At 45.3% G+C, this 25,765-nt stretch overlaps 1 protein-coding gene across 4 annotated transcripts in view; it reads right to left on the bottom strand.

Moving 5' to 3' along the window:
* Positions 1 to 25,765, bottom strand: part of ESRRB (estrogen-related receptor beta) — a 101,597-nt gene that overhangs the window by 23,335 nt on the left and 52,497 nt on the right. The window contains exons 1-3 of one of the 4 annotated variants that reach the window (XM_010583744.1): positions 18,631 to 18,653; positions 18,136 to 18,545; positions 7,130 to 7,246 (exon numbers count right to left, since the gene is read on the bottom strand). In XM_010583744.1, the coding sequence (XP_010582046.1) occupies positions 7,130 to 7,246; positions 18,136 to 18,532 (514 nt within the window). In that variant the 5' untranslated portion in view covers positions 18,533 to 18,545; positions 18,631 to 18,653. Of the gene's footprint in view, positions 1 to 7,129; positions 7,247 to 18,135; positions 18,546 to 18,630; positions 18,654 to 25,765 lie in introns of those variants that run through there. The other 3 variants (XM_010583741.1, XM_010583742.1, XM_010583743.1) reach the window with 3 other exon arrangements.

Raw genomic sequence — 25,765 nt, 5'->3', positions numbered from 1 at the left:
TCAAAGACTGGTGGAATAATGGGTGACATCTCAATGCCTAGATGGGATTTTTTTAGGCAGTTATTTTCTTTGCTATTTGGTTTGTCACTCTCTGATGTGACACATGAGTGCACGCGCATGCACTTCATTAAAGCATTAGTGATCTGGCTTTACTTCCTTTTCAGAACTGTCTGTGCTCCATCTGGGTCTCTGCAGATGTGCCAGCACAGAACAGGGAACAACACAGCTTTAGAAACAATACAAGTGGGAATCCATTGAAGAAAAAATTCTGCAGGGCTTCCACAACAGTAAAGGACCAAATGCCCAGACAAAAGCCAGTCTGCTCCGTTTGATATGGTATAGTTTGGTATGTCCAGTATTGACTCTCCTCTGCTTGCCTGTCTGTCATTTCCACCCAAAGATGAGCTCTGTAATAAGAGGCCTTGATGTTCCATTGTACCTCACCTATTATCTCCATCCCTCTTCCCATGATCTCAGAACATCTCCCTTTCATGAACTGACTGTCCTGGGTTTACGTGGCAAGGTTTTTGTAGTGGAGGGCTGCAGGGATGGCTTCTGTGAGTAGACACCAGACACTGCCCCCATGTCAGACAGAGCTAGCTCCAGATGGCTCCAAAATGGACCCACCACTGGCCAAAGCTAAGCCCATCAGTGATGCTGGTGATGCCTCTCTGATAACATATTCAAGAAAGGGTAAAAAACACTGTGCAGCAGCTGTGAAAGAGGAGTGAGAAAATGCAAGAGAAACAGCCCTGCAGATACTGAGGTCACAGAAGAAGGAGGGGGAGGAGGTGCTCCAGGCACCGGAGCAGAGATTCCCCTGCAGCCTGTGGTGAAGACCATGGTGAAGCAAGTTGTCCCCCTGCAGCCCATGGAAGACCACAGTAGTGCAGATATCCACCCTGCAGCCCATGGAGGACCCCACACAGGAGCAGGTGGACATGCCCTGAAGTAATCTGCAGCTTGTGGAAAGCCCATGCCAGAGCAAGCTCCTGGTAGGAGCTGTGGCCTGGGGAGAGGAGTCCATGCAGCAGCAGGTTTTCTGGCAGGAACTGTGGCCTGTGGGGGACCCACACTGGAGCAGTTTGTTCCTGAAGGACTGTACCGTTTTGTCCTGGTTTCGGCTGGGATGGAGTTAATTTTCTTTCTAGTAGCTGGTATAGTGTTATGTTTTGGATTTAGTATGAGAATAATGTTGATAACACACTGATGTTTTTTGTTGTTGCTAAGTAGTGTTTATACTAAGTCAAGTATTTTTCAGCTTCTCATGCCCAGCCAGCAAGAAGGCTGGAGGGGCACAAATTGGGAGGGGACACAGCCAGGGCAGCTGACCCAAGGGGTATTCCATACCATGGGACATCATGCCTACTATATAAACTGTGGGGAGCTGGCTGGGGTGGGGGGCAGATCGCTGCTCAGGAACTAACTGGGCGTCGGTTGGCAAGTGGTGAGCAATTCCATTGTGCATCACTTGTTTTGTATATTCCAATTCTTTTATTATTATTATTATTATTATTGTCATTTTTTAATTATTATTATTGTTATTATTATTTTATTCCTTTTTGTCCTATTAAACTGTCTTTATTTCAGCCCACAAGTTTTACTTTTTTCCTGATTCTCTCCACCATCCCACTGCAGGGTGTGTGAGTGAGTGAGCAGCTGCGTAATGCTTAGTTGCTGGCTGGGGTTAAACCTAAACCATGACACCTGTAGAAAGCAACCACGCTGGAGCTATTCTTGAAGAACTACAGGCTATGGGAAGGACTCACATTGGAGAAGTTCATGAAGGACTGCATCCCGTGGGAGGGACCTCATGCTGGAGCAGGAGAACAGAATGAGGAGGAAAGAGCAGCAGAGACAAAGTGTTATGAACCAACCACAAACCCCCAGTCCCTATCTGCCTACACTGCTCAGGGGGGAGGAGGTGAATGTCATGACTGAGTTGAGTCTGGGAAGAAGCAGAAGTGGGAGGAAGGTGTTTTTACTTTTGTTTTTATTTCTCAATATCCTACTCTCTCATTAACTTGCAATAAATTAAACTCATTTTCCCCAAGTCGAGTTCTGCCCTTGACAGTAATTGCTGAGTGATCTCCCTGTTGTTATCTTGACCCGCAAGCTTTTTCATCATATTTTCTCTCCCTGTCCTCCTGAGGAGGGGGAGTGAGAGAGCAACTTGGTGGGCACTTGGTGGCCAGCCAAGGTCAACTCACCACACTGACACACAGAGAAGGACGGACATCACTGTCCTCATCACAGTGCCGTTCTGCAAGGTGACACACAGGATTGTGAATTCAGAGAGGCAGCAGAGGTGTGGAGGACAACGCTGTGAGGTCATGTTTAACCAGCCAATGCCCAAAATCAAACCTCTGAGCCCACTTACACAAGCCATGTGTCACCTGAAATTACATCTACCTCTTGAAGACAAACAAATTGCTGTAGAACAGAAAGGCCATGGGTGGCTAGAGCGTGAATGGCAAGGGTATATTCTCCCCAAAACTGACAAGGTATACTGAGGTTTTAAAAGAGACCTGCCAAATGGCTGAAATTTCTCTATCCATCATGCTAGAGAGCCAGAGAGATCTAGATCTACTTTGTAGAGCCCAGAATTGAAGAGCTACACTTTGGTCATTGTGGGCACAAGACAGACAGTGCTGGGAGCAGAGAGGCAACGGGGTGGCGAAAGACAGGGATGCCCAGCTCTGAGCAATGCTTCTCCTCTGCAAGTTTCAGGGCACGTTTTCCTTCACTGGCCATCCCCATTGGCTAGGCATGTATGTAGATATCATGTTCTCCATTTGGGGTCAGCAGTATCACACTGTCGTGGTTTAACCCCAGCCAGCAACTAAGCACCACGCAGCCGCTCACTCACTCCCCCCCCATCCAGTGGGATGGGGGAGAAAATCAGGAAAAGAAGTAAAACTCGTGGGTTGAGATAAGAACGGTTTAATAGAACAGAAAAGAAGAAACTAATAATGATAATGATAACACTAATAAAATGACAACAGTAGTAATAAAAGGATTGAAATGTACAAATGATGCGCAGGGCAATTGCTCACCACCCGCCGACCGACACCCAGCCAGTCCCCGAGCGGCGAATCCCTGCCCCCCCACTTCCCAGTTCCTAAACTATATGGGACGTCACATGGTATGGAATACACTGTTGGCCAGTTTGGGTCAGGTGCCCTGGCTGGGCATGAGAAGCTGAAAAATCCTTGACTCTAGTCTAAACACTACTGAGCAACAACTGAAAACATCAGTGTTATCAACATTCTTCACATACTGAACTCAAAACATAGCACTGTACCAGCTACTAGGAAGACAGTTAACTACATCCCAGCTGAAACCAGGACACACACGTTGCCCAGGTTTCTCTGATTTTTGCAGAGCAGGGGGTATGCACTTCTCCTGGAAGAAGCTGTGAAGATGCTCCATCTCCTGCTGCCTACAGGCTGGTGCTTCAGCAAGGCCAAGAGCAGCAGAGCGCAAGTTTTCTGGGGATGGTGCCTCTCCACAGGGGTGCTGGGACTGGAGTCTGCTGGAATCCTGGACTCCAGATTCAGCAGCTTCCTATCTGAGCCTGCTAGTAAGGGGCTAATTAATGCTCTCTGGGGGCACACTCCAGATGGAAGGGGAAAGTGAGAGACAGGCAGCCAGACAGGCCAACACTTCAGACATCTGAGCCAGTTGGGCTCCGTGGACAGAGCTTTCTGCCTGCCACTTTCCCCAGCAAGTCTCGCCTGCCCTGCAGCGTCATGCCAGGAGAACCTGAGACAGCAAAGCTCTGGTGTCCATGCAGTTCCCTCGTTGCAATGCATTGATCGGAACTCTCTTAAAGAAAGTGGCCTGGATATTTGAGACACCTATTGATTGCTCCACTGGCTCTCTTCCTGCCCTGATCCTCATTCACTCAGCATTGCCTGAATAACCTGCACTTCTGTGTTAGGGCAGTCTCCCCAGACCTTAAAGGGCTACATGCACAGCTGTTCGCCTAGCTGCAGCCCATGTAGGGAGGAGAGAAGATGCCTAGTGACCCTCATATGCACTCCCTAAGGGGAAGGCTTAAGTCTCTCCTGCAGCATCAAGCTGAGCATTTCAAGAGTAAGGCAGAAGCTTGAAGTCATGGTTAGCTGTTTTTGCCATCTTTGAATACCGGTGTCCTCTGCCTGAAGAAGAGGCTCAAGCCACATGTCCAGAAGGCAGGAGGTGGTATGTACATCATGTATGTCAACAATAACCAGGAAAATGAAAAGAAAAAAAGAAATCATGAACCCCTTAATTAGTTACTAATGGAATAGCATACTGTTCTTCAGAGGAAGGACAGTTTCTTCACCCAGAAATATTCCTACTAAGTTACCAGCGCAGTGCCAAGGACATCAAGGAGAAACCTGTCAAGAGAAGAACTGTTTTCTAGATCTTGCCTTTAATCACAAGACAATTTTTCTTCAAACTCCTGGTGATCAAGCAGGAGAAAGAACCTGGCTTTGCAACCTTCTGCCGTGGATGAACCCCAGCAAGAAGAGAGAGGTATACTGAGGCAAAGTAGGAGGGAGAACTATTGAAAGGAAAAAAATTGTAGCTCAAGTATCAAGACACATCTTATCCTAATGAGTGCTTGGAGACTGCAGAGTAGGCCCTCTGGGGAAACCAAGACATCAGGGATTTTTAAAAACAGTTAAACTACTAGAAATGTACAGCTGGGAACACTCCTGCCCTGGCAGAGAAAAGGGATGGATGAGCTAATAGGATGACAGATCAGAGATGGAAAAGACCAATGAACCTTTTCTAATCCAAAATCCCTTGTCAATTCTGCATTTTTGAGCAAGTCAAACAATTATGGATTTGTTCTTTCCAGAAACTCCTGGCTCTGTGGAGACCAAAGACTGTAAAACCATTTTTCTCCCTTTTTGGATTTAGCTTTCAAAGATGTGTATTGATTGAATTCTGTATACTAATAGTTTGTGCTTTCACCAGGCTTCACATAAAGTTAACTAATCAGTCCTCACAATCCTTTTGCAAAGCAAAGCAGTATGACCCTTATTTCTCAGCTCTGGAAATTGAGCAAAATAAAGAGAAAAAAAGATGCCTGCCCAACATCACTTGACCACTCTGTGTTAGAACACAGGAGTCCTATCTACAGATTGCTAGTGTAGTCTCCTTTCTTGATATTGTCATGTGTTCTTGCATCCCATTACTATCAATATATCTTTACACTGTATATTCCACAGCTCTAAATATTATGGGCAGGATCACAGATACACTAATATCAATAGCAAACCACCCTTCCCCAGTGGCTTTAATGATGCCAAATCAATCCCTATATGAATAACTAAATACACTTCAGCACAAAAGCAGCCTTAGAGTCAAATTTCAGTTTGCCATGAGTAGTATCCCACAGGGCTCAGGAGTTCAGGCACAGCATCATGTGAGCGAACCTACATTGCTTGCCAGCCTAACTCTGGTCTGGAAGGAGTTAACTGTTTTCACACAACTTGGAGTCTAAGCCACAAAACCCTTCACAGGACCCTGCTCTAGACTGCATCGAAATCCCAGAACTGGAAGCAGAGAATGTCCTGGCCACACAGTCAGACACACCAGCGCCAGCTCCTGTGACTCTGCTTCCCCAGCTGCCAGCTCCGAGAAGCTCAACTGCTTGGACGCAGGGCAGCACAGATTCAGGCAGCCAGCAAACCCGGACCCATGCTGCTGCTCTGCAGAGTGACTGGAGCCACATCAGGCTTTTAAGGTTGTTTTATGGGATTCATATGAGCAGGCTAGAGTGCATTACCAATCTGTGCTCCCACTAAAGCCAGTGTCACTTGTGTGGATTGGCGTGCGGGTAAAAGGATGTATCCCCTCCCCAAACTACCACATGCAGATAAGCAAGTTTCCAGTGGTCCCTCTCTAACTCCAAAAGTAGGTGCCTCCCTCCCAGCAGTGGATTAAGATTCTCTGACTCTACCATCTCTACACCTAGGTCAGGGAGGGCCAGACTACACAAGTCTGCATCTCCTCCCCTTGGTAACTGGTGTGCTCTAGCAGGAAGATATTTAACCACAGAAACTACACATCCATCAAGGAACAGAACCGGGTTTAACATCTAATCTACATTCTTAACAACACTGTCTGCCATCAACTTGCTTCTCAAGAAATGAGAGAGCCCTAGTGCAAAGCAATACACGCTCAAGTGACATTGTACAATTTATCACCAGTTGCTCTGACGGTATGACCTGGAAGCAAGCTGCCTCCCAGCATCTTGACTCCAGCATACAGGACTTGTGCAGACCACAGCCAGCTGCTGTTCCTTGTGGTTAAACTGAGGGGGCCACGCTCTGCCAGGTACAGCAATGCAGAGGGTTACATGCAACGCTTCTCCTTCCTTCCCCCTCCTCCCCTCACTGCCTCTCCCAGACGGACCCAAGGGAAACAAAGCTTTAAAGTCAATCTATAAGAATGTGTTTAATTGCCACTGAATTCCCTGTGGTTCACCTTGAATGGACAAGGATTGGAGACGGGGGTGGGGGAAGGAAAAGCAGCACAGGAGAGAAGCTGAACACTGCTCAGAGAGCGCTGAACAGATCAATAGGCTGAGCACAATGCAGGTTGAGCATGCAGGCCAGGGGACCCACAGCTCCCAGACAAACCTGTGCTACCCACCATTTTCAGAAAGTCTCCTGAGTGCTAATATGGCCAGACTTCCTTTGCACACTGTGCCATAGCTCTGCATTAACTCCATCCTTCCCTTATGAAGCCCAGCCAAGCCAGTCATGACCACACAAGAGCCTGTCCTCCCCAACACTGCAAAATGACCTGGGGGGGAAGAACAGCAACACCCTCTAGCCTGGGGTTCCTTTGGGAAAGGAAACAGTCTGGTACAGCTAGTCCAGTTATTTGTCAGATTTGCAAGTGCTAGAAGTAATATTCTAGCATGAGGGTGCTGACTAGAACCACTCACCTCTCTGGACTGCCCTATTTGTCACTGCCCATCCTGACTGTTTTACAAAGCCTGTAAAAAGATACCTTTGGAAAGTCAGAGAGGGCAAGTGTGTAGTTAGCCTAGGAGATCCTGCAAGGCCTGGAGTCCCAGGTGCTGTTGGGACAGAGAACAATTCTCAGTCTGACTCTGTCTTACCTTCTTTTAGCATCCCCACTTTGAGGCATTTCATGAAGCGACAGGCCTGACAGGACTTGCGCCTCCGTTTCGTGATCTCACATTCATTGGTGGCCGGGCAGCTGTATTCAATATTCCCTGCAATCAAACACAGAGATGGTCACCCAGGAACCACGTTCCCCCCACTGACCCAGGGACAGGCTGTAGTGCCCAGATATTCCCACCACCACCAGTTTGCATATGCTGTATATTTGCTCACTCCTTTGCACACACACAGACTCTGAGACCACAGCCAGCTCATGATGGCTCTTAGAGAGCCCAGCACTACTTATTAGAACACATTTCAGAAAAAAGCAATGCTGCTCTAAGTATTAGGAGAAACCTGTCCATTCAAGGACATGACTGCAATGCTGGGCTTTCGGGCACAATATGTCCTCCAGGCACGTCATCATCCCTTGTGCTGCATCCCTTATAACCCGGCCCGTTCCCTGAAGCCCAGGGCTGAGAGTGGGAGCAGTTCAGACATTAGCAGCATTCCCTTTGCTGCCAGTCTTGCTCCATGTCTGTGAGATGGATGTCACCTGCCCTTTCTTGCCTTGCTTAGGGGACCAGGGAGTTCAGAGATGGCATTGACTCCTTTGCTTCCTCCTGCCAGCTAGCATACTACAGGTAGCGCAGAAGCAGTAGGTCTGGATTGAGAAAGATGGATAAGATGTCCTGTAAAACGAACACAGGCTCTCTATGCAAATCCTTCCAGTTTTACTTTATTAGTCATTGTGTACCTGCCTCTCATCCCTCTGCACAGAGCATCAGCATTTCTTTCCTCATTCCTCTTCATTTATGATCACCTCACAACACTGCCTCTGAGACAAAGCAGGGCAAGAAGCATCCCAGATTTATTTCTGGTCACACTGTATTTTATCATAAGCCAAGAATGTAATTGAAACATGGATATGAGGGTCTGATATGAGGATGTAAGTGGAATTATGCTGGATGACAGTGTAATGCAACAATTAGTTAGTCCTAGAAGACAACGAACAGAAATGGCTGTCTCCATCCTGCCATTCATTTTGGAGATGATGTTTCTGAGGAGGGTTATTCAATGTTTGCCATGGAGCAGGACTGGAAATCTAAGCTTGACAGTGATGCACGGACAATGACAATACATTTGAGGCAGTCTAGCTACTGGGTAAATCAGGCAGCTCCGAAAAGGATTTCTAGGCTCTACAGTCAGTTCAGAAGAATGGAAAAGTTGGTTTGGTGATTTAGAGCAGGAAATTGAGATTCAAGAGTTCAGTCAGAGCTGTAGAGAGAAGCATAGGCAAGAGCCGAGAGAACACACAGTATGGCCTTTCCATACCATCAGATTAGAAGCAGAGCTTACAGTTTAGTAGCACTGGGACAGAACTTGATTTTTGTTCCTGCTTCTGTAATGGATTTCTATGTTCTTGTGCAAGACCTTTCCTTCCCCTAAAGACAAACAATCTGATACATACCAGTCTCTGGGGGTGGTAATTAGACCTTGGGGCTAACCAAGCAGTTGGAAAGCCCATTGGAAATCTGAGTGGAAAGACAGAGCACAGATTCAAAAGGAAGAAAGCACCATTTGATGTATCTCACCATGCTTGGCCCATGCTGGGTGAAACCCCAGGAGCACACAACCTCCAAAGCCTAAAGGTGATCTGCCTGCTAGTTATAAACCTTCTACCTCTTGCCTCTTGTTTTGTAACAAGACTTGCAACTTGCCCCTAAGCTCTAGCCCAGCCACTCCATTCCTCACCATTGCTCATCTGCCCCCAAAATGCAGTTTGTCTGCAGGAGCAGAGTGTGCTGCACAAGTTGCTTCCATCCAGACTGTATTTCGTCATTGTGCAGCACCTGAATTTCAATAGCCAGCAATGTAGCAACGTTCTCGGAGAGCTGGAAATTGAGATTCAGTCTTGATCTCAAGGTAATAAAAAAAACTTCTGCTCTAGACACAGAGCTCCAGCACATTACAGACCCATGAGTACAGAGGCCCTGACCTCATGATCAGATACTTGCTGTGCCCCACACAGGAAGGAACAGAGCAGGAACAAACCTGGAATAAAACTCAAACACAGTCTCACTTTGGAAGGTTTTGCCTTAGTTTCAATGCCCACCTTTCTCACCAAAGCCAGGACCAGAATTCTGGAGAGATGTAAGATTTCATGTTTTGTGGTCCCAAGGCCAAAAATTTGCACCCTAACACAGAGACACTACACCAAGGGCACTGAGCCCTTAATAGCAGCAGGAGGCAGTGACAGCCCTCATCTGACAGCTCAAGGTGCCTCTACATTGTGTCAAGCAGATCCCCCAGCTTCTCCATGCCTCCAGCCCATGGACCCCTTGACAAGCAAAGTACTGGAAATGGTTTACAAAACCTACATCACAACTAAATCTGATAGCGTCAGAGTAGGTGTAGGTACTGGTTACCATATACACACTGTATATACAGCTTGAAAAAGCAGTTCTCAAAGGCACTTCTGTACTGGGATCAAGCCTGTTAAAGGAGCAGAGCCAGAGGAAGGTGGGCACTGGGACTCCCCTTCCTGGGCAGCAAAGCAGTGGCCACCAAGTAGTGCAGCAGTCATGTTGTTTGCTGGTAAGCACAGGTGAAAAAACACACCCAGCCCTGGTGGGACATCCTGTTCAGCATGCTTATTGCCTTCACATTGAACACAGGCTCATGTGCCCTTTCCAAACACTGTGCCCAGTCTAAAGGAAGAAAGGACAAGCAGCTGTGTCTTACAGCCCTCTCTACAGGCATAAATGCTAGAGGGGAGGCTCACTGTACCCTCTTCGCACAAGACAACGCTGCCAAAGTAAATGGCCCCAAAACATACTCTGCGCTTCAGGGATTGAGAGCTACAGCTGGGGGCAATACCAGCCATTATTGCAAGAAACAGGGACATCACCAGGGAAGGTGCAATCAGCATTACCCAGGCAGAAGTCATCCAAGAAAAACTATCATCTCCAAAACTTTAACAAAGTTCTCTGACATTTTTTTGTGTGTGTGTGTGTGTGTCTCAATTTCTTTTATGGGTCCTGGGGCTGGCTGCCAGCACAGTGAGCTGCTCACAACTCCCTGTAATTTCTGTAAGTGCCCTGTGATAAAGTGATGAGATTAACTCATCGGAATTCCAGCAGCCTCCCAGCGGCTGGCGGTCACACCACCAGCCTGGCTGCTGGCACAGGGCGTTCAGAGAGAGTTTCCCCTTCACTACAGCAGCTGCGGGTGCTGCAAGGCCCTGCAGAAGAGCATCAGCACACAAGGGTGCACATGGACAAGTCTGCATGCAAGTATAAAATTTGAGTCAAGTTTCAGTGTGTCATGAACTGTAGATTATGCGACCCGAAAGGGCAGAAAATGTGATAATCTAATAGGCAAGGCCTTGCTTTGAACTGTTGTATTAAAAGAGATTTCCTTGACAATATTTACATTTGATCTGAAAAAACTGCTAGGACCTCACCAATACCACGGGACAAGATTTACCTAAAAAATGGCTTCAAAAACATCAACTGGTGGGTGACCAGATCAGAGTTTGGATTTGTTCTAAGCCTTCATATCTCGCCTTGGAGGGCAAATCACTTCCTCTCTGTGTCCTAGTTTGCTTGTCTGCAAAATGAAACGAGTGCCAAACCTACCTTCTGGGGAGATCGTAAGTCTTGATTCATTAAGGTTTAACTGTACTTTAAAGCCTTTAGATGAGAGATGCTAAGAAACAGCCAAGGACTATTAAAGTGATAGATCATGGTTTCTATGCTGGAGAACTGCAAAATTACCCTATTTTCTGTAAAATTAGACCTTTGACTGTTAAACAGTTTGGAACAGACTTTCCAGTGCACACACAATAGGAGCACCTGAAAATTGCACGAGAGCTTGGTCATTGAACAGACCCTATTAGTCACCTTACCTCGCTGGAAGGGGAGGGACTGGGAAGAGGAGAATGCCTCCCTGAGCTTGGGGAGCACAGTAAAGTCCCACCCAGCTCCTGCTTCAGTATGGACAGGGCTCCTCAGGGGAGTTAAGCTCAGAATTAGTATGGCACTGAGAGCATAAGCTGCTCCCTGTGTACTGATCCTGCCTTTCTATAAAGCCTTTCTATGAGGAAACTCAGGAAAGATTAGATAGAAGTAGCCAAGAAAGTCTTAAAGCTAAAACATTTTCAGCTTCTGTTTTCTGAAGAAAACCCCTCATCTTCCCTCTTTTTCTGTTTTTTTCTTCACTGCTTTTCATCATTCTTTCCCTCTCCTCTCCCTTCCTTCCATACTCTGTCCTGCTCTGCACTGCTGCACACAGACCTCTTAACTCTTTCTTTGGGTGACTCAGAGGGCCAGATGACTGCAGCTTCTCCTGAATTTCAGGGAAAAACCCAGATTCAGACATATCTGCTATTAAGTTCCAAATTCCATTCATTCAGGTCATGTCTTTCACTCTAGTGATTTGACACATCATGCTGCAGTTGTGACCAATGGTGTGGTGCCACTCTCTGCCAGCCCCCTGGGGCCAGAGGGCTGAGAATAGGAATTCCCAGGGAAATCCATCTCATAGGCACCTCAGCTCATGCATTTGTTTCCTTCTATCCCAATTTTTGTAACAATTGTTACACTGCCCTCACAGTTGTTTTTTTCTTTTGGTTGGTTGGGGGTTTTTTGTTTTTGTTTGTTTGTTTGTTTTACAAGAACTGCTTGCAAAATACTGTAGCCTTAGGAAGGTCCCATCAGGCAGTCAGTATAATGACTCCATGGGACAGCTATTCTGCATGATTGGGACAGTCTGCAGAAGAAAGCAACCCAACATTTCAATAAGTCACTAGCTCTGATGACACTTTCATTTCAGGACCCACAAGCTTTTGTCCTGAATCCTTTTTATCTCCGATTCCGAAGGTAAAGAGATCATTTGGGTGTCTCAGTGAAAAGGGATCTGAAAACTGTAAAAAGGTCCTTGGTGAGTACAGTGCCAGACCAGCAGTTCCTCTGCCCTCAGCAGGCACTAGTCTGACCTCCTGCACCAGGATGGGGAATACTGATAATATGTATGGAGTGGATTCTCTATTACCTTCCACCTAAATAAGCCCTTCTAACTGAGGCATCATAGCCTGAGTCCTGTTGTGAGGAGAGGTACTTTGTGAAAATCAGAGGAAAATCTCTCCAATATCTGTGTGAGGTAAAAGGGGTTATTTTTTAAGCCAGTTTTCAAAGAAAGGGATTCAAATATTGAACCTGTAAATCTGTATTTAGGCACTTGAATAAGTGACCTGATTTTCAGCATGGCTGTCCTATGCTTCCAGGGACATGTCCCTCATCTAGGTGCCTGAGTATATACAAGCATCAATAGAGGCTCCTATTTTCTGAAAGAAAAAAACCCAAACAAACCCAAACAAACCCAAACAAACAGCACAAAAAACCCACCAAAAAAAAAACCCAACAAAAGCAAAACCAAAAAACTCCCCACCCTAGTACACGTGTTTATCACTTGCAGGACAATGAGACTTTGGAAAAGCAGGTGAGATAAGCCCTAACACTTAGATTAACAAAATTTTACTTCATGAAGCTTATACACGAAGAAAAACAGAAATGTGACGACCAAGGCTTCAGGACTCTTGATGCTATGAGAGGAAAAGGGGGTAGCTATAGGTGTAACACCAGCACTTTTTCCTCCTCAGGGTGGCACACCTGGCTCCTTGCTTCACAAAAGAGGAACTGGACATTTTGCACAACCTCACTCAAATCAGCCTTCTGCTTGCATGAGGATGCAGGAGATGGGCCCTGGAGCTCCCTACTGGCAGCAAGTTTGTTTGTAGGGTTTCTGACACAGAAATACTTCACTGAAGTTCTACAGAAAAGATCCTGCACAGAGTTCTCTGTATAGATGCACTGAGGCAAAAAGAAAACACAAGACTAATAGAGTTGAGTGCACTGGAGATGGTTTTCTGAATCCAAGTGCTAGAGCTGTGAATAGTAAGCAGCACTCAGGCACTAGATCTGGGGAATACTGCACTTTCCCTGGTTAAGCTTCAAAAGTTTTTGGAAAGCTCAGAACATCTCCTGTTTTTTGGCTGTGAAATCCCACCTGAAAAGTAGCAGGCACGTTTCTGAGAAAGACAACAGGATAGGACAGTGCCTGGCTGCCGTGGCTGCTACTGTAGGGACACAAAACCTCCCTTCTGCATCTCACAGGCCCTTTGCTGATCCTGTGGATGGTAATGCTCTTCTGCTCAGGAAAATGAGCAAACTCTCTCAACTGCTCCTCCCTTCCCACTCTAACCACCGTAACGACAACCAGGAAGTCCTAGAAGACTACAGATATTGTTACAAGCCTGTTATAAATCCCTACAAGTCTTCTAAGCTGCATTATCCACATTTTAAGCCCCTTCTTGGTGTAAGGGCATCCCAGCACAGCAGTTGTGTTGCTACATGCACTGAGTTTGAAGCTTGCAAGACTCAAGCAGGGAATCCACAGATGCAGACACTTTGCCTGATACACAACCTGCATATTCAGAAGATGATGGTAAATGTGTCTCTCCTCTCTGACTCTCCAATAACCAGTTCTCCCCAATATCACTGCTTGCAAGTGTGTATTACCTTATGGGTATGAGTTCCAAGCACACAACGAGATGATTCACAAAGATCAGAGAGAGAAATCTTAATTCAGATTTATTTTGCTGAGCTTTAAGCTTTTATTTTATATTAATGGGTTATTTTAGAAATAGCCTTAATTTTCACCATTTGAAAAAAGATGAAAAATAGATGAAGGGTAGTCACAGTCATGAATATGTTGAATAATAAAGGACTCATATGGTTACATAGTACTGTTACTAGTTAATATTCAGAACAGGCAAAACTACCAATTGTAACGACTGATGAACAAAAGATAATGACAATATATTTGATTGATATATAACACTCTATCTACTGAGCAAACTATTAAAAGAAGGAACAGAGTAGAGTTAGATTAAGAATTTGTATCCCATAAGAAATCCAGCATTTGCCTTTGCCCTAAATTTGTATGAAAGGATTAGTTAGGATTTCCATGCAATAGAAATTCAAAAAATTTTAATTCAGAAACATCTAAAACGCATTATCTTTCATGTAACAGACACGTTCCATTACGTTCAACTAATACGAATTTCTGGGTTTCAAACCAGACCTCTCTTAAGCACCAACAGCAGCACACTTCAACATGCTCAAAACTCAGATTCTCTCCTGTCTTCGCTAGGTTGCACCTTCCACAATATTCACAAAGTCAGGTGATGCCCATGGCACATGTTTTTATGGAGGACACTTGCGTCATGGAGGTAAATGCAGACGGACACTAGAATATAATGGAGACCCAAAGCACAGTTCCCACAAAGCAATACAGTTGTAGAGAAACAGGATTAAAGTTTTGTCAGACAAGCCTAGCTGGCGGAAAATGCATCAAGTCAGTTCAGAATTTCTGACTCTGCCTCAAAGCATGGGAAGTCCAGCCCTGGGGTTCAAAATAACATGTTCAGAGAGAAAGGCCTGCAGCCCAGTGGCGCGTGCTGTCATCTCGTCTCAGGTTTTCGCCTTTCCATCACAAGCATTGCCAGTGCTGCAAAGTGGAAATGATACACAGTTTTCCAGGCCTCGATCCTTCTCTTGGGCCATGTAACACAACATGAGAGAGGTCATAGGTGTGATGCACCCATAACCTGTGGGATAGGTTAGGATGAGTTGTGTGATCCTGGCTTAGTTCAGCAAAACCAAACACTCCAATTCGGCTTGAAGTGAATCAACAGTTTGGATTTTCCTGACCTTTTTTTATCTTATCATCAACATTTTCTTTGGGGAAATCTGACTTTGTAAAAATTCTGCTTTTCTTTGGAAAAATCCTACTGATGGAAAACTCCCACATAGCAGTAGTAGTGACTTCAGAGATAACCAGCCATGTCCATGCTGGCTTTCAGCCTATCTTCTCTGCATCACTTGAAAAGCAACAGCCCTTGTGCTGTCCAGGACAGCCTGGCCTTGCCTGTCTAAGGGGGAAAGTGAGTTGCAGAGCTGTCAGGCTCAAAAAAGGTCTGCAGCTTGGATGTCCGTTCTTCCCACTGCTGTAGCAGCAGGCTATTCCAGGATCCTCTTGCCTCAAGACATGCAGGTTTTACCTGAGTTAATGCAGCTAAAAAAACCCAATAGGCAGACTGGGGTCATTTGTAGCAAGGGAGGGGAGTCGTTGGGGGGGGGGGGGGGGGACTTAGCATGAAGCTCTGCTTCGTGATCAGGGGTATTTACATAGTAGTCTAATCATCCAGGACAGATTTAGACCCATTTTATAGCAGCATGCACACCTGCTACTTAATAAAGTTAACCAAATGTAGGGCCAACAGATTAAGTACTCTCATAATAGTTATTAGGTTTTCATCTTTCAATGCTCAAGCACCCAGAAGTGAAGTGGCTGGTCCGAGACCACAAAAGCCTGATGATGAATTTACCTACTGCATCTCCTGAGCACCTGGGAAATCCTGGGGTCGTAGCTCCATCTCTGTACTCAAACCATTGAGTCAATGCCATTCCCAGATACCAGAATCATGGCAAGTCTTTTGATACTAGCAGGGAATGCAATTGTATAACATACACATTTGCATGCTTTCTGCATACCCTACATCAATGTTAGGCAGCCTGGATGAAGATTTTTCCCACTTCTTCAGTTAGATGCTTAACACATCTACTAAATATAATAGAGTTGGCAGGACGAACACCTTTTGGAAATGCTTTTGCCACTTGCCATCTCTTCTATGTAGTCCTTAAACCCTTTTCCCCTGCATACCCAGGGCTGTGCTTGGATATTGCATGCACTGCAGCAGAGCCCTGGGAACAGTGCATTTTCTTGACTCAGCCAAACACTGCAGCCCTATTTGCTGCCCACTCCCCTGGGCTCAGACTTCAGCTCCATAGCTGAAATTGCTCACTCTCGGGCACAGCATACTTGACTCTCCCACTCAGAAGAAAAGCATTTTGGTACCTCAGTCGCTAGCCCAAGCTCATGACAGGGTGAGAGAAATCTCCACTTACTCCTTTGCCCCATCTGTTACACATTAACAGGCAATCAGTTAGGGAACCACAGGGAGAATATGGCTGTGCTGGGGAGAGGGGGTTGGAGAGAAGCATTGTCCCTTCTTGGGATTAAGTCAGCTGACATATCACCCAGGCTGATACAGACTTCAGGTACTGCCGCCCTACATCATTTTCTTTTGATTTTCTCTGAGAAGTCTTCAAAAATTCCTAGGTCTTTTTCTCTATCTCCAGGTTAGGCCTCTCTTCTGCTCTGCCACAGAGGTGCCCCAGTATTGCTCCTATGAGGGGTTAGTTTTTCATGCTCTTCCTATATAAGAAGCCCCTAGGGCTTTGCTTCAGAGTACTACCCTGTCCCTCCTTTAGCACCTGAATGTGCCAAAAAGAAACACTGGGAATGGGTCCAAGTGCTGGAGGAGGGACAGAGCCAGTGGTGACAGTCAGAAGTGCAAGTAAAAGTTCACATTCAATCACAGGAGATTCAGCAATGACAAATCACAGAAACACTGCCAGGGAACAGGCCAATGCCCTAGAGATGGCCATGCTTTCCACACAGCATAATAAAAGAGGAAGAGTCAGTGGGGCAATAAAAAGTGATTATTTCCACAGCTAGATAATAGTAAGGAGAGACATCTGGAATCTAAGAAATTAAGCTAGAAATAGTGAATTCTGCAGAGACCTGGGCTGAACTGCACCCTGTACTGTTCTGTCCACTCCAGAGCTGGACATTCCCAGTGACAGAGTGCAATCGGGCCCATTCAGTGAACAAAAATAAAATAAGTGCTCTCCCCACATGCGCATTTCTTTCATTTCACAGGAGATAAGGAAGTGTTGGTGTAGTGGATTGACCCCAGCCAACAGCCAAGTACACACAGAGCTGCTTGCTCACTGGACATGTCTCTAGTCAACCCGCCATGATCGGGTAAACTCAATACACTTTCTACTGGAAGGTGAATGATCCTGTCCTTTTTCCAGTCAGAGAGCGTGAGAAATAAAGGGAGCATCTGTACGTCCAGGCATGTTTGCTCACACGGGGCCTGCTTATGTAAGTACACCCAAGGATCCATGGATATTGGAGCTTGCCTGGATGCACTCCCACTTTTGGCTATACCATTGTACCTGCATGTGTGCACACCTGCGGCATACCTTGGGCAGTCAGGACACAGCCATACACCTCGTATGTGAACTGTACATGCAGGAGCAATGCACTGCAATTCATCTACACATATGTGCAATGAGGTTTTCAAAATCACCCGAGGAACTTCTCATCCTTAGTAAGACTGAGAAAAACTGGGTATCTCTATCTCTTTCAGTGCCTAAAGTTTTTATCTTCAAAGAAGTTGCATCTGAATGAAAGGGGTTGGTGGAACTGGAAAAGGATGAACACAGGGTTGACTGTCATCCAAGTGCCCTGTTCAGCCTTGTGGTGAGCTCTGTATGGAGTCCACAGCCACAAATTAAGACTGGCAGGACAGAGTGAGAAGCTCTCTATGCCTGTAATGCTGGAGTTTTCACCTCAAGGTGCAGACATCTCTAAAGAGATGCCATCTCTAGGCAGGGGCAACCACTCTTCAAATGAGCCTTAAAAACACCTTTAGAGTGCAAAGCATTTCCTTTCCAGGCCTCACTCCACTAGCAGCCACATTATCAGGGTATCAGTGCCACCTGCAACGGCAGGAAGATCCACTAGGCCAGACACCCAGATCTGGTAGCCAGCCAGGCTAGGAACGTGGCAAATGTTCCTACCACCACAAAGCCTAACTTCATGTCCAGGTTGATTTGGAAGGACCAGAGCTGAGCAGGAGGAGAGAGGAAGCATACAAAAGGATGGAGGGTTAGGTGCATTACCTTCATCCTCCCTTTCCCCCTTTTATATGACATGGGAACACTGCAGTCTCAGCAATGTCTGGGGCCACCTCCCATTTTTGCTATGGAGTGAATGTCTCAGTGTCCCTCCCTTCCCACCATACCTTGAATAGTCCTCTTGAAGAAGGCTTTGCACGCCTCACAGGAAGCCACGCCGTAGTGGTACCCAGAAGCAATGTCCCCGCACACCAGGCACAGCCGCTTGGGGATTGCATTGAGCATGTACTCGCACTTGGTGGGCGAGTCCTCCATGATGGCGCTGGCGCAGTCGTCGTAACGCTTACGGCAGGACCCACCGCCAATCCCTGTGCCATTGAACATGGGTGGTGAGTCTAGGCCATTGGGGTGGCCACCCATGGCGATGCCGTAGCCACCGCTAGCGTCGGAGGAGCCACTCGGGCTGTGGTGGCTGATGGCATCGATGCCAGAAGATGGGCTGGAGGGCTCCGTCTTGATGAAGGACCCACAGCTGGAGGAGAGGTGCCGCTCCTCCGTGGCCATTCTGCCGAGCAGCCTGCGGGGAGAGAGCAAAGGCACTCAGCGGCCTCCTGGCCAAACCCAGCTCCAAGTTGGTCAAAAGAGAGCCCTGCTTTTCCCACCTCAGTCCAACTCCAGCTGGCTCAGGCAGTTCGCCCCCACCCAGATCCTTCTCCTTCAGGGGTATCAGTACAACTCACTAAGAATAGCCCACCTACTCCCCACAAACTCACATTAGAATAAAGACAAGGCTATTCATGTAGATCATGATTCAGGCTGTTCACAGGCTGCAGTGCTGGGAAGGGGCATCAGTGCTGATGAGGCACAATCTACCCCAAACACAATCTACCCCTGGGACAGAAGAAAGAAATGCGCCTGTCTGTGGCAGGCCAGGTGAAAAAGATGTTTGGTTAGTTCAAGATGTGCTGCCCTGGCTCTAAGCAAGAAGTTCACTAGCAGACCCTGCAGAAAGGACCTGCTCAGATTGGATTTTCATTTGTTATACAGAAGTCTTGATTAATTTTCATATTGGATTCCTTACCCCCTGCTTCACTATCATCATTAAATGGGGAGCTTAGAAATTGAAGGAAAATCATCTGATCAGGTGTTTCCTCCAGCTTAATCTTAATCTTTCTTCTATTTACTAGTATAGGGCTTTTGCATGGAGATACTTCTCTCAAATTCCCACTTCTTAGAGAGAGGGTTATGCTCTTAAGTATATGGAAAGGACTGCATCTTTACCAAATTCGCAAGCTCTTCTTATTTATTTTAGTCACAGATAGTCTTACTCCTTACTTAAATGTTCAGCCTTTTTTTAGAACACTGCTAATTTTTATGATATCTTACAGCCATGAGTTCCAGGGATTACTTGTGCGGTGTACGAACAAACAAAAAAATCCCACTTTTATTTGCCTATACTGTATTTGCAGCCTTTCAGGCTCCCTGGACATCTCCTGACTCTCCTCCTCAGGAAATGTACTTTTGCCATGTTCTCCTCATTCAGGTCTTCATTATCTATATAATTGTTCTTCACGCAGAAGTTTTTGCAGACCTTTTATCTGCTTCATCATCCATCTCTGAACTTCCTCTAGCCTGGCTATTTCTGTTCAATCCAGAACAGAGTTCAATGAGCCAGCTCCTCAGCAGCATGAAACTGGCACCGCTCCATCACTTCTCCAGCTGAAGGTCTGGACAGTAGTCAAGACAAAGGCATGCCATCAATTACCTACTGACGTTACCATATTTTCAGTGTTATTTTCAGCCTATCTATTATATAACTCCTTACGTTGTTCGCTTTTTCCCTCTTTAAATTAAAATCTAAATTGTTACCATTTCTTCAACAGAGAATATCAGCAAGTTACTTGTTGCAATCCTCAGATCTTTTCCTGAGTTGCTACCATTACTTTAGAATCCATTAAGATGTATGCAAAATCAAATTAATGCCTTCTGGTGTGCAATGTTTTGCAACAGTCAACATTGCATTTCATCTACCATTGTGCTGTCCATGCACCCAACTTTATTAGGATCCTCCGGAGTTCTTCAGTCTTTCCTGATAATTTGATGTCATCTGCAGAGTCTCATTGTTCACCCACTTCCCAGATCATTAACACATGGATCAAACACCACAACACTGATCTTTGTGGGTGATTCATGTTAACCTTTACCATGCTGAAAATTGACTTCTCTTTCTTTTCTGGGTAGGGTATTTCTACCCTTCTTTTCTGTCTCAGACACTTCTTAATTGATAATAGTATTAACCTAAGAGGTTAAATTTTCCCTTCAGCAAGATAATTTGTCAAAGGCCTTTAAGAAAACCTAAATACGTGCATTTTCCTGATGACATGTCCAAAGAATTCTGACTGACTGGGGATGCTTGACTTTTCTTCTTGGAAGCTCTGCTGGTTTAAAGTTACCGTACTATGGTCATGTGGGTAATTTCTATTTCTATTTCAGTTTCAGCCTATTTACCTGGTATTTGTGGCAACTCCTTCTGCCAAGAGGTCAAACCCAGCAGGGGACAGGACAAAACATTCTGTGATACAGCAAGGCTGGAGTGCACACTTATATATAAAAAATATCTGTGTATCTGTTGATACGAATGTAGATGTTTGTATGCAGCAACTTCACAGTCCTGCATCCTTATGATCTCATTTGACCCAAGTATCTCCTAATTTTCCCTTCTCTGTTTCATCCTCAATGTTTGACCTCATCTCCTATCTCTGGAATCGATTGGCCAAGTTTGTTATTTGGCAAGACTGTTGACCTTGAGAGTATGGGCAGGCATCTCACGTTCCTCGGCTGCTTTGCCTGGTGTTACTTGAGAGGAATCCAGAGTTTGGTCCCTCTCAGAGACAGCATGATGAGTTGATGAATGCCCATGCTTTGCCCAGAGGGTCACACTGGACCAGAGGCCATGAAGCAGTTACAGGAATAATTGCTGCAGGTGCATTCATCTTTAATCCCGCAGGGCACCTAGACAGACTGCAGATCTCCTGGTGGAATGCCAGCTGACTGTGTGGAGGAAGATGACGCTTTGCTAGCTGAGTCCAGATCTTAGCATCTCACAGCAAAGCTGAAAGCTGCTGTGCTGGCCAGATTCTGGAACCTTTCCCTACCTGAGAATTGCATTTGTAGTAAAAATCTGAAGATCACTGGGCACAATAACATGAGATTAGGGTCAAAATGGAAGGCAAAACCACCATAAAACACTGCTCTGCACTGAAAAACTCCACAGTAAAAGGAGTTGGAGTTGTAATGTTAAGGGCAGACAGAGGACAATGCTATGAAAAAGGCATGACAACGAGGTGAGCTATACTGTCAGATTCAGTCAGCAGAGTTCAAATCCCAGCTTCTGTCTCTTAAAAAGCCCCAAATTCACAGAGGACCTCAACAAGACCCACTGAGGTATTTCCCTCCACTGAAAAAAAAAAAGAAAAAAAAAAAAAAGAGGGGAGCTCAATCTCCTAAGACCAACTCACTTCTCAACTCACAACCTCAATTAAGGAGCCTTCCTCCCCAAGGCAGGCAAACAGTGATTGTCTGATAGTGAATCGAGGGTAGTAACAAACCCCCTACATCTTTACGGCTGAGGACACTCCTGTTCCCTTCCAGGATATAGTAATACATAGCAAGTTCTGGTTAGATGTGAACGCATGCTTTAGAGGTAAAAGTCCTTAACACCAAGACAGATCAAAGATCATAGCTAAGGTACTCCAGCCATTCCAGAGCTTGTGTTCTTTTCTGGCCTCTGGTACAACTTGCGTAGTTGACTATTGCTGGGCAGCACACACTGAGTTAAGACTCACCAGCTGCGACTTTCTGCAAGTCTCATGGAGATCCTACGGTGATTTTTAAACAGACTCAGAGTGTCCCCTGGCAATGAAATACAACATCTTGAACTTCAAGAAGAACAGCTAAATGTTTTTTTGCAGAGTTCAAAGTGATGAACACCCATTTTGCCCAGCTCTAGTTACCTTAATAGGAATGTAAAAGGGGAGAGACTTGATCCAACTCTCCTCCGTGCTGGCACAGGAAACTCCGTTACTATTTCTGTGCCCATGTAACAGGCTTAGAGGTTCTAAACATTTCGTTCTTTTCACCTTTCCTCATCATAGGTCATTCCCTCTAATCCCTTTAGCATCTTTGTGGCCCTTCTCTGGATTTGTTCCAACTTGCCTGGGTCTCTCTTGTAGCAAGGTGCCCCGAATCACACAGTGCGATGCCACAGCACTACAGGGGACAGTCACTCTGGAAAGCACACAGCCGGGCAGACATATGGACCAACTGAGCAGTAGCTTTGCCAGACATCAGGTTGCACATCAGCTCACATCATTTGATAGCCACTGTCTCACTGGGACCTCTCTGAACATAAGCTGCTTTTGCCACCGTGCTCTGCACAACATGAAATTCGGAGATGCTCCTTGTTCCAAAGTAGATCCAGTATCATCTTTAAACCACACACTGCTAATTGCCACTTGTTTTACCAAAGCCTGTTAATAATGCTCATTTTTTCAGCCTAGCTCTTCTTTTTTCTACTGTCATTTTTTTCTAGTATCTTTCAGTTCTGTCAACTGTAAATTTGAGAACTATGCCTTTTACATTTTCCTCCAGGTCACTAATGAATATTTAAAACCAAAACACTGCCCTTTTGGACACCACCTTTGCAGAAGGATAAAGAATGTCTCTAACCCTTCTGTTTACACTCTGTCAGCTAATCCATGATCATTTCACAGGATTTGTATCAAAACCAATTTGATCTAATTTCCCTAATAAGATCTTGCACAGCTTTGTGTCAAAAGCCCATGCATGGTCCAGAGACAGTCTATCCACTGCATTCCTTTTGCCCACTAATTATCTAATTGTATCAAGAAAGGTTATTGTCTGCTGTACTCCTGTTTCATAAACCCACTGCTGTTTATGACTAACAATGTTGTTAGCCTTTACGTGCCTATAACTGCCCTCAGACAACCATGCTCCTATCTCGGTGATTCTGGATGTAAATATGCAGGTTTAGACTAAGTCAACATTGTGCTTTAGGTTTTTATCCATTAGTGTTATCTCCCTCAGGCAGTGATATTGGGTTAATGTTACAAGTTTCTCCAATTCTTCTCCAGCCTTTCATCTTTTGCTATTTCTCTATAGTGGCTGGACTACTTATGAGTTTAATGCTCTCTTGAGAACAACAGCAATAATAAGAGAGGGAAAGACTGCTAGATGGACAGGACCAGAAAGGCACAAAAGATTAGTGTTATAAAATCAAGGCAGTAAATATTGTCCCCCAATTTTTTTTTTTTTCTTTTAAACTTCAGGGATTACAAGTTTGGAATTGATGCAGATAAGGCTATTTTACGGCACATCCTTTGAGATTATTTCTGCCAGAAATAGTCATTTGTAGCTATGTTTACCTCTTTATTCTACATCTGGATATGAAAATTACAGGAATTCAGTACTCTATCTACAAGCCTTCACCTGACTCAAAGAGAAAACAAGGTCCACCACTCACACCTGCTTAGCAAGACAGCCAGAACAATATCCAGCTTTGTAACAGAAGGTAACCTTTCCCTATCAGAAGAATTCTCTATTGGCTAAAGGTATCCACAATTCAGTAACTTAATACCATCTGAGCACCTAAGTGCTGATGCAAACCCAAGTATTTGACCCTGTACCTTCTCCATGCAGCACTCCCTATTCCAAACTGGATCAAGGAAAGTTTACAGGCAACACTGCTGAGCTTCTCTACTGGCTGGTCCTCATTACGTGATCTTCAATAGGAAAGACAAGGATAGCTCAGTGCTATACGCCAGTTTCCTGGAGGAAGGTAAGGAATGGGCATCAGAAGTTCTGCCATGTAGGCCAGTCCCTTCACCAGTATTTATTGAGAGAATCACAAACTCACCAAACCAACATGTTGGAGATTTCCAACAGTAAGACTGAAATTGTCATTAAAATTAATGCTAAAATATAGCTGTAGAACTAGTATCAGCTGAGGGAAGGGGGAGAGAGAGAGAACACTCAAGCCCTCCTCAGGCAAAATCTTCTCTATTCCGGGCACAAGGAGAAATGTAAAAGGTCAGAAATGGGGTTTTTTTGGGTGGTTCTCACAGCTGGGTATGGATTCCAGAGAGAATGAAATCTTGATTTTTTTTTTTTTAAGTCCTTTAAGATCTACCATAAAATTGAAAACGCCTGCAGGCGAGATGCCTGTACAGCTTTTAACTTCCAGGTGCCCTATGGCTGTGCTTGTGGAACTGCACTTCAGTCCTGAAGCCCATGAACAGGGAGTCCTCACAGCAGATTCAAGTTTTACTGGCAAAACCCAGGAAGATTGCCTGTATAAACCTGCTCGCTTCAGGCCCCAGCTTGTGACAAAAGCACACTTTGGATTGCACAGACATTTTTAAACCAACCATGAAAGACCAAAGAAGTTTAATCTGCAGAAACACCAATGATTTACACAGAGATAAACCATCCAACCTCTTCTCCAGTACAGGCCTATTTTTGCTATCAGTATTTGTTAGCCCAGATGACATAAAACTGCCCTGCATGTGTAAATGAGATATGCATATGATGCCATGATGCCGTTTGGGCAACATAGACTTTGTGTCCTTTGCGGGCCATATGAGAAAGCTTTGCAACCCACAGCTGGCTGACAAACAATATAGATCAGGTTCTCAAACACTGGCTGCAACACCAGTAACAAGCCAAATTTTGTCAGGTCGGTTTTTTTAGATACAAGAGACAGAAATAAATACTGTTTTCCAAGTGGCAGCTAGACATGACAGCTGCAATAACAGCCAGTGTAATTTTAGGTCACCTATGCAAAGAGTTAATGTCATGGAGCTGAGATGCCCACACCTGTTGGGCGACCTACTCTTACCATGGACAGCTCACACACATGCTTCCACCCTGCCTCTCCGCTTCGAGGACACCCACCATGGTGCTAGGGAGTCAAGGGGTCAGAGCACCCACTGGTTTCTCCTGCTCTTCTACTCAATATGGACTTCAAATGAGAGAGACATCATCTAGAGACTCCTCATCTTCACTGACAGCTCTTCTCCACACAACAGCCCAAGAATAATGGGATCTGCCAATGTGCTACTTCACTCCTGTACAGTGGATAACTGTGGACAACTCAGCCATACCAGCCACAGTAAAGGAAGCTTTTCTGGTCTTATTCTATCATACAGGAACATATCCTGTTCCCCAGACAAACTTCATCTCTCTCTGGGGGTAGGCAAGAGCTTGGGTAGTACATGCCTGATGGGCATGATCATAAACATAAATCGCCAAGTTACAGTGGCATAGGCTTTAGAGGTTTTTTGTTTAAATCACAGTATTTTGCATTGCTATAAAGGACAAGAGAGTCAGAACCTCAGATCAATCTAAATATTTTTCTCTGGATTGCAGATACAATTTCTAAGAGTTCTGTCATGTTTGCTAGTGGTGGCTCCCTTTGGCTTGCGTGGGTTATGCCTCTATTCTATAGAGTATGGCAAACCCCAGACAGCCTGTTTGCAAGGCGTTTGTCCATAATACGCCCACACAAGTACTACATACTTGTCTTTGGAACAAACATAAACCATAGCTTAGCAATAGGCTGATGAGCTTGCTCTCTAATTTGGAGTAGACAGCACTGTGTGAGTTCTACTCCACAGCATGAATACCAACCTGTAGTTCACAAACCTGGACTGCCAGGTTGTAACAAGGTCCAACTGTCAGCATTTTATTCTAAAAGAGCTACACCATCTAATTCCAATT

Source organism: Haliaeetus leucocephalus, unplaced genomic scaffold (assembly GCF_000737465.1).
Source record: "Haliaeetus leucocephalus isolate CR32 unplaced genomic scaffold, Haliaeetus_leucocephalus-4.0 Scaffold932, whole genome shotgun sequence".
NCBI lineage: Eukaryota > Metazoa > Chordata > Aves > Accipitriformes > Accipitridae > Haliaeetus > Haliaeetus leucocephalus.
The sequence above is the reverse complement of the archived record's forward strand: the minus strand, read 5'-3'. Positions and strand labels throughout refer to the sequence as shown.